General features: G+C 41.0%; 1 protein-coding gene across 2 annotated transcripts in view; it reads left to right on the forward strand.

Annotated features, from left to right (window-relative positions):
- Nucleotides 1-7221, forward strand: part of UMAD1 (UBAP1-MVB12-associated (UMA) domain containing 1) — a 222084-nt gene extending 214863 nt beyond the window's left edge. Inside the window, exon 4 of one of the 2 annotated variants that reach the window (XM_044246098.1) lies at nucleotides 5352-7220. In XM_044246098.1, the coding sequence (XP_044102033.1) occupies nucleotides 5352-5609 (258 nt within the window). In that variant the 3' untranslated portion in view covers nucleotides 5610-7220. Of the gene's footprint in view, nucleotides 1-5351 lie in introns of both variants that reach the window. The other variant, XM_044246097.1, reaches the window with a different exon arrangement.
- Nucleotides 7222-8535: the final 1314 nt, after the last annotated feature.

Below are 8535 nucleotides of genomic sequence, written 5' to 3' on the forward strand. Positions count from 1 at the left end.
TAGCGGGTGTGGGGTCCTTGAATTTTGACTCACACGTTCTTTGTGACTTACTCTTGTTTTGCCTTAGAATTTCCCCCCTTCCAGCTCTCAGCATGCCAGCGGCAGCTGCATCATGGCGCTCACCCTGCTGCCAAGAGGGCAGGCAGCCTCCTTGGAGACGGGGATGTTGCACTCGGGCCAACTGTTAAGAGATAGATGTTGGAGTAATACGCCCAGCACAGCTGAAATTCAGAGCCTTCTAGGAGGCGTTTGGTGGAACACTTTGTCCATGGTATTTTTAAGTTAACTTTTGGAAACTTTTTATTTGGATAGTTCAAAACAAAGGTAGAAAGAATACTGTAGCACATGCCTGTGTACCTTCTACCTCTCCATTTCAGCCGTGGTCAACTTAGAGACCATCTTGTTTCACTGACCCCAGTGTTTCCTTGGGGTTTATCCAGACTACTGGTAGATTCATTTCTGGGGATAAATATTTCATAAATTACAGTTGCTTTTCTGTCCTTCAGTCTAAGATCTCTCACCTTAATGATTTTTTTCGGTCCTTTCTTGCTAATGGTAAAAGATAGTAGAGTCTTTTTTTCCTTCAAAAGTAAGCCAAGATATGCTATGTTGGCACCTATCCTATTTTGTAATACCGTCCCCTAAGTTTTCAGGGCTTTGTTCATTCAGTTGCCCAGTCTGTCCAAAGCTGTGGTGTGTGGGGTCTTCAAATGTGGAGCACTAAAGGTCACCAGGTGGGATTCTCAGTGTTACTACAGACTAACCATGTAACCTGGGACAACTTCCTTCACCTTTGTATGCTTCCATGCCCTCTTGTTTTTAACGTGGGACTGATACTAGTACACACCCCACAAAGCTGTGGTAGGACTTAAATGAGTGAGAACATTTAAATAGCTCAGACAGAGACTGGCACAAAGAAAGGGCCCAGTATATGCCATTGCTCCCGTCCTCCTTTTCCTTCTCATGATTTTTTTTTTCCCATCCCTCATCACTCATTTCACAGACTAGAGAAGTGAAGTAATACAGCAGTTTTATCAGGAGAACTTGAACAAGGAACCACATGTCTCTCTACTCCTTTATTATCCAAGACACAGATAATAACCCTTAGAAGTTGGGGGTCTCCAAAGCAAAGCCGTACGGGTAACACACCTCCTTGTTAGTGGGGAAGGTGAGATTTCAAGAATGTTTTTGTTTAAGAAAGGCGATGATTTGGCAGTTGATATTGGTACTTGATATACTGATATTATGATATATTGATATACTGTACACAAGAAAGAAAAGAAAGTTCAGGCAGGGGATGCTACTAATGGATAGATCTTGGGAACATTTGTGCATGAGATCAAGAGAGAAGGCAAGATATAAAAAAGGATAAGGGAAGATGATTTGAACCATCAGTGAATATCAGAAACAAAAGAGGGGCACCTGAGTGGCTCAGTCAGTTAGGCATCCCACTCTCAGTTTCGGCTTAGATCATGATCTCAGGGTCATGGGATCGAGCCCCACATGGAGCCCTGCATCAAGCTGTATACTCAGCACAGAGTCTGCTTGGGATTCTCTCTCTCCCCCTGCCCCTCCTCTCCGCTTGTATACTTTCTCACTCTCTCTCAAATAAATAAATAGAATCTTAAAAAAGAGAGAGAGATGGGTGAATCCTAAACTTTATCTAAAGCCAAGTGACATTGGCCATTCCTAAAATTATAATTCACTCACTTTAACATGTGCTAAGCATTAGTCTACTTACTTATGAATATCATTTTGTTAATCCTCATAGCAAGCCTGTGAAATAGGTACTATTATTGATCTCATTATGCAGCTAAGGAAACTGAGATATGGGGGAGTTAAATAACTTGCCCAATACAATAAGCAGGAGACCTCGGGTTTGCACCTAAGCAGTGTGGCTCCAGAATCTGTCCTGTAAACGCTGTTGTGCTGCTCCAAGGTAAACAAAGTCTCAGCGCATAGGTCATCTTGAGGAAAGCAGCGATAGCTAGGTGATAGCCTCCAAAGACGCTGGAACGGTGGCATCATTGCTCACTGATACCTGTGCTCTCATCTGACCCAGGGATCCTTAGTATTTAAGCCTCACTCAGGTTTCAGGAGGCAAGTTCTGTCCACTACACATATGGATGTTTCTAATAAGCTTTGTCATAGCAAGGTGCGGTTACATTGTTCTAGCTGCAGTCCTAAGAAAGTTCTCTGGTGTTTTATTTTCACATGAAGTTAAGATAACTCTTGCTAGGGATGTGTTTGGTTAATTCAAAGTCATTTACTAAACAACTATTTCTTGAAGGCCTCTGTTCTAGGTGCTGGGGATGCCTTGTGAAGAGAGCATTTCCTTTCCTACAGAATCTCCATGGAGTTTTCCTTTCTAGAGCTTCTCATTAGCATAACAACTGCTGTCATTTCTCTCAACTCAACGCAGCAAAGAAAAAATCTAGAGAAACCTCTCTTGACCCCACGGCGCTTTGCAGCCACTGGCCCACATATCTTTTTCCCATGGTGCTACAGCACCATGTCTAGAAATGTTGTCTGTTCTCATATTTGTCTTCACTTGCCTTCCTCCCATAATTTTTTTAAAAATTTATTTATTTTAGAGAGAGTACATGTGCAAGCAGGGTGAGGGGCAGAGGGAGAGAAGCAGACTCCCCACTCAGTGTGGAGCCCGACACAGGACTTGATCCCATGACTCTAAGAGCATGAGCTAAGCCCAAACAGAGTCGGTTGCCAAACTGAACAAGCCACCCAGGTGCACCCCCCATCATCTTTTAAACACAGCACCAAGCAGACTTTCTCCTCGAGATGTCCCCCCAGCTCCAGACTCTTATGAGATCCCCCTACCTACTAACAGCTCCACTTGGATGTCTGTAAGGCACTTGGAATGTCCAAAACATCTCATCTTCCTGCCACATGCACTTCCCACCGACACGCTTTTCCCATCCCTGTAAATGGAGAATCGAGACTCCATCCTTAATTGCCAAGCCAATGACTTTGGCTTCATCCTCGACTCTGCTCTTGCTCTCGCACCCCACATCCATACCATCAGCAAATCCTACTGGCTTTCTCCTTGATCGATCCATAATCCAACCATTCTCTCTCACCCTTACTATCACCATCTAACCCACAGTCATTTCTCATTCCCAGCTGTCTTCCGGCCTCCTTCCCTGGGCACAGTACCCTCCACCGTCTATAGTCAACACAGCAACCAAAGAAATTCTTTTGACATCAGTCAGAATTTATCTCCTCTACAACAATATGTCCTTCAAAAATTTTTTAAAGCTTACATCAACAACATGGATGAATCTCATACATAAAATGTTAAATGAAAGAAGCCAGAAAAGAGCTCATACTGTATTATGACTTCACTTAAAATACAAAATAACAGCACAGACTGTTAGAAATCAGGATGGTGACTGAGGGACAAGGAGCTGCTTGGGAATGAAAGCACCTGGTGGGCCTCTGAGAGAGCTGGTCACTTCTATTTCTTGATCTGAGTGCTGCTTGCTCACAGCTGTTTAGGTTGGTTAAAATTTAGCAGGCTGTGATCTTATGATGTACCCTTTTCTGTATGCATTTTCCATTTCAACAACAAGTTTTACAAAATTGCTGTTTCTTACACAGAAAACCATTCTCTTCTAGACTTAAAAGGAATTTATCAGGGGCGCCTGGGTGGCTCAGTGGGTTAAGCCGCTGCCTTCGGCTCGGGTCATGATCTCAGGGTCCTGGGATCGAGTCCCACATCGGGCTCTCTGCTCAGCAGGGAGCCTGCTTCCTCCTCTCTCTCTCTCTGCCTGCCTCTCTGCCTACTTGTGATCTCTGTCAAATAAATAAATAAAATCTTTAAAAAAAAAAAAAAAAAAGGGAATTTATCAGCGCTTAAAATTATGAGCCCCATGCAGGCAAATATCGTGTCTGCTTTCATCCATTCAACAACAGAGTTATTGAGCACTGGGCACTGGAGATACAGCTTTGAACATGGGAAGTGAAACTCCTTAAGCTTCCAAGGGGTGGTATCACAATAACTTATATACCATAGAACAAGGTCCTGATGGCTATGGAGAGGAAAAGCAGGCTTGGGAGACAGAGTTCAGGAGTGCAGGAGGTGAGGGCCAGGACACAGTTTAAAATAAGGTGGTCTAAATAAATAAATAAATAAATAAATAAGGTGGTCAAGAAGGGCTTCCTTGAGAAGGGTGTGAGAGAAGGAGCGCCTGGGCAGGGACTGGAGAGAAAAGGCCCAAGCCAAAGCGGGCTCGGTGTGCACAAACAATAGCAGGAGGCTGTGGGACTAGTGAGGAGAGAGCCAGGATGGACTAGTTAGGGATACTGCCAGAGAAGGACCCCGGGCCAGAACAGGGAGGGCCCTATGGGCCTCTGTAAAGATTCTACAGTTTTATTCTGCAGGAGACCCGGTTGAGGGGGTGGGGGTGGTCAAGTTTGCCTAACCTGGTTTGAGATAGGTTTCAGCCTGTTTGGAGCAGCAAGTCATTGGTCCTCATTTTTGTAAATACACTTCAATTTTGTATCCATTCTTCTGGGGTGGCTACTTAGGTCATTTCCAGTTTGGGGCTTACATAGAGTGCTAGGAACACCCCCCACCCCGCCCCGGTGCATGCCTCTTGGTGAAGTACTACATGTAAGGTATACCAGCCTTAAAGAAATTGAACAAAATAGATAGGTTCTTATTTGAATACCTTGGGCAATGTAACATGCTAGTTACAGCGAAAGCAGGCAGTCAGTTAGTACTTAGGTTCACATTGGAGGTCAATGTTCGAGTATGTTTTAGGGTATACAAGGTGGAGGATATACATGCATACATACAAACTATACAAGGTTAAGTCTATGCCAGGTGGAGAATACAAAGAAATGTCAAATAGATTTCTTGCCCTCAGGTACCCTGGAGTCTAGTTGGGGATAAGACATACACATATGAAACAGCAAGGATACAAACAGGAAATGCCAAATAATAACCCAGACATCTGCCCCATATTCTCTCTGAAGCAGGCAAGGTAACTTTGGACTGTTTTGATACAAGATTTTGCAGGGAAGCTGGACATGCTGTAGAGCCTGAAAGCATCCATCAGATTTGTGAGCCAGACTCTGTAGATGTTATCTGGGCTAGGGAAATAGCAAGAATGTCAATCTGTATTCAAGGGGGGGGGGCATGCGTGGTCAGTGTGAGTAAGAGTAGGGTTTAAGATTCATTTCAAAGCCTACTAGACAGCATTCTAATCTGGAAATATTTCTATATTCCACATTTCTTAATCATTTTGCTATATTAACGCCACGTTTACCATGACCAAACCTCAAAGTCCACAAGTTATTAAATGACTTAAATATATATGTATTTTTAGACTGGCAAAGAAAACTCACCCAGTGCAACAGTAGCAGGCCCCGAGATGGAAAATAAGGCAGGCCAGACTTTGGAAAACAACTCATTAATGGCCGAACTGCTGAACGATGTACCCTTCACCTTGGCCCCCCACGTGCTGGCTGTGCAGGGCACCATCAGTGACCTTCCAGACCACTTACTCTCCTATGATGTCAGCGAAAATTTATCACGGTTCTGGTACGATTTCAGTCTTGAAAATTCAGTGCTTTGTGATTTGTAATATTTATGACTATTTGCACCATAACAGCTTTAAACAAAAGTTTGCCTGTTTTCTTTTACCTGTTTGATATTCTTTGCCATTTCATTGCTTAAAGGTCCTCAGAAAAGCAAGGATCATAAAGCAAACATTATGTTCATTATGCTGTTTTTTAGAATAAAGTATATTTGTATAAAATTTGGGACTTAAGCTCTGCTTCCTTCCCACCAGATAATAAATTTAAAAATTAGGCTATCGAGGTTTTATGAAAGGAGCAGATTCCTTCCACCAATCTCTCAAAACAGAACACCTCAAGTTTATCTTAGGAGAACTGTGACAAAGAGCTTTTCTTAGTTACCACAACTCCAAAGTCTGTGCTTAGAATGCATGTGATTTCTCTTCTCTGATTTGGAGTAAGCTTGAATTAATGTTATTCCCTTTCTTCTTACACAATGTTTATGAATGAATTCAGGAAAAAAATGTTGCCAGTTAGCTTAATTTCTTCAGTTCCTATTTAGACACCGAGAGGGAAGTGTAAAACTTTTCCTGAAAAGCAGCGGTCGTGTACTGATCCACGAATGCTGTCCCTGCTCTGGATGCTGCTTGTTTGGAATGATACATGTGATATATTTCAGTTGCCCCAAACCCACCGCAGCCCTTTCCCCCTTGAATGGTTCCCGCGTGCCTGCCTTTGTTTTCTGCCTCACTGCTACTCTGGAGCGCGTGCCCTCACCGGCTTTCCAAAGAACTTCCCCTCTTTCTGCTTCAGTTGGCATTTGCTTCCCTTCCCACATATGTTCCCAGTTTATGAAGAGATCCACGTTTCCTTTCAACCTCTCTGCCTCCTAAAGAAAAACATCTCATGATGATACGTATTATTGCTGATAACACCCTTATTTAGAAATTTGTTGGCCACAATACAGATGGAAATGTTTTGCTGCTAGAAAAGCTGAAATCGACTCATTTCCAATTAGAGTGTAGGCAAAACACCTAACTATGACTTTTAGTTCTTGGCTATCTATTATTTATTCCAACTAAAGCAGTAAAGAACTGCCATTGGTCAGTAAATGGTAAAGGGAAGAAGCAAATTGTGATAGAGTATTTTCCATGCCATGGAAAATTTAAATCACATTTGTTTTTATCAGGAGCAATACAGTTTATTGATTCTGTGCCAAACTCTAAGTGTATTTTTCACAAAGATAGAGTGCCATAGCAAGACGAAACACTGTGCATAAAGGTACGTGAATCATTCAAGTTTTAATGTGTTGTGAATGTTTAATAAATGTAGCATTGTCTTGACAAAAATGCCATATTATTTAGAAGCACTGTCTTGATAAATATGCCATATTATTACAAAAATATGCTTCATTTACAAATAATGGTACCACATGAAGTGAATGATTACATTAAATCTTTACACAGTTTTCATAAAACATCAGTCTAGGAAATGTGACCTATTACTAACACAAATGTGAACATTTTATAGCAGTTTTTGTGAAAACATCCTTCTTAATACCCATGTTAATGTACCTTGAAGCTAAATGTTATGTCATCAATTGGTCTAATATATTTGTTAAACTGTCTAAAATACATTTCATTTATATTTTATGTCTACCATGTTATAAATATGCTTATATTTTCATTTGTCTAAAATAATTGTTATATTTAAATAAATGTGAGTTAAAATAAACCAATATTTTGATTATTTTCAGATCCAGAAAAAAGTGTACTTTACCTTCATATTTGAATGCAAGTTATTAATTCTTTGTGAGGCAAATATTTAAGTATATAGTTGGTACGAGACCACAAAAATAAGAAATTTCCACTTGTATGTGAACTTTAGGGAATAACATTGAAAATGGTTAAGATCACTAGTCCTGGTTCAATAGGACTGGAGGGATTTGGAAGAAATCACATGAATATCTAGCTCTAGAAAGATCTCCATCATCCCAAAATTTAGTAAGGGCTACTGTTCATGAAGTTTTTTTTTTTTTTAAGATTTTATTTATTTATTTGACAGACAGAGATCACAAGTAGGCAGAGAGGCAGGCAGAGAGACAGAGAGAGAGGAGGAAGCAGGCTTCCCGCTAAGCAGAGAGCCCGATGTGGGGCTCAATCCCAGAACCCTGGGATCATGACCTGAGCTGAAGGTAGAGGCTTTAACCTACTGAGCCACCCAGGTGCCCCTGTTCATGAACTTTTAACAAAAACATTTTAGTTTTCTTAATCCTGTACATAAATCAATGTTACTATTTTAAAACTGGAAGGAACATTAGAAATGAGCCAGCCAACTTCATTTACCCAATATAAACCTGAAGCCTAGAGAGGTTCAATGACCTAACTCACGTGGTTTAGTGATAAACACTGAATTGAATAGTGTTCATAATTATAAAAATATAACAAAGATGTATGCTCAGATGGAAAGAGTTCGGGCATTTGAGGCAGCCAGACTTTGTAATGGAGTACTCACTCACAAGCTGTGGGACTTTGATCAGTTCTCTAACTTCCTTGGTGTTTTTAGTTCCCACACTTGTTAAATAGTAACAGTATGCACCTTGCAGAGCCGTGTTAAGTTTTAGATGGTGTTTGTCAGATGCTTGGCAGCGTAAAGCTTGACATACCATAGGTGTTCTGAGAAAGGGAGCTGCTGTAATTCTCATTACTTACCACATATGCACACTAGACTAACAAAATGCAAAATGAGTATTAACTGAACATATTAAAGAGGCACATAAAAAATAGCAACCTACATTTATTATTGGTCTCTCCTGCCCCATTTTTTCCATAGTAAATACCTAACTATAAAAAAAAATCTCTAAAATATGTTGGTTGACTCTCTGCAATTCCTTAGTTAAGAATTCCCTACAGAGAAATACAAATCAAAACCACAGTAAGATAGCACCTCACACGAGTGAAAATGGCTAAAATTAAGTCGGGAAACGACAGATGT

The sequence above is a fragment of the Neovison vison genome, chromosome 4 (assembly GCF_020171115.1).
Source record: "Neovison vison isolate M4711 chromosome 4, ASM_NN_V1, whole genome shotgun sequence".
Classification (NCBI taxonomy): Eukaryota; Metazoa; Chordata; class Mammalia; order Carnivora; family Mustelidae; genus Neogale; species Neogale vison.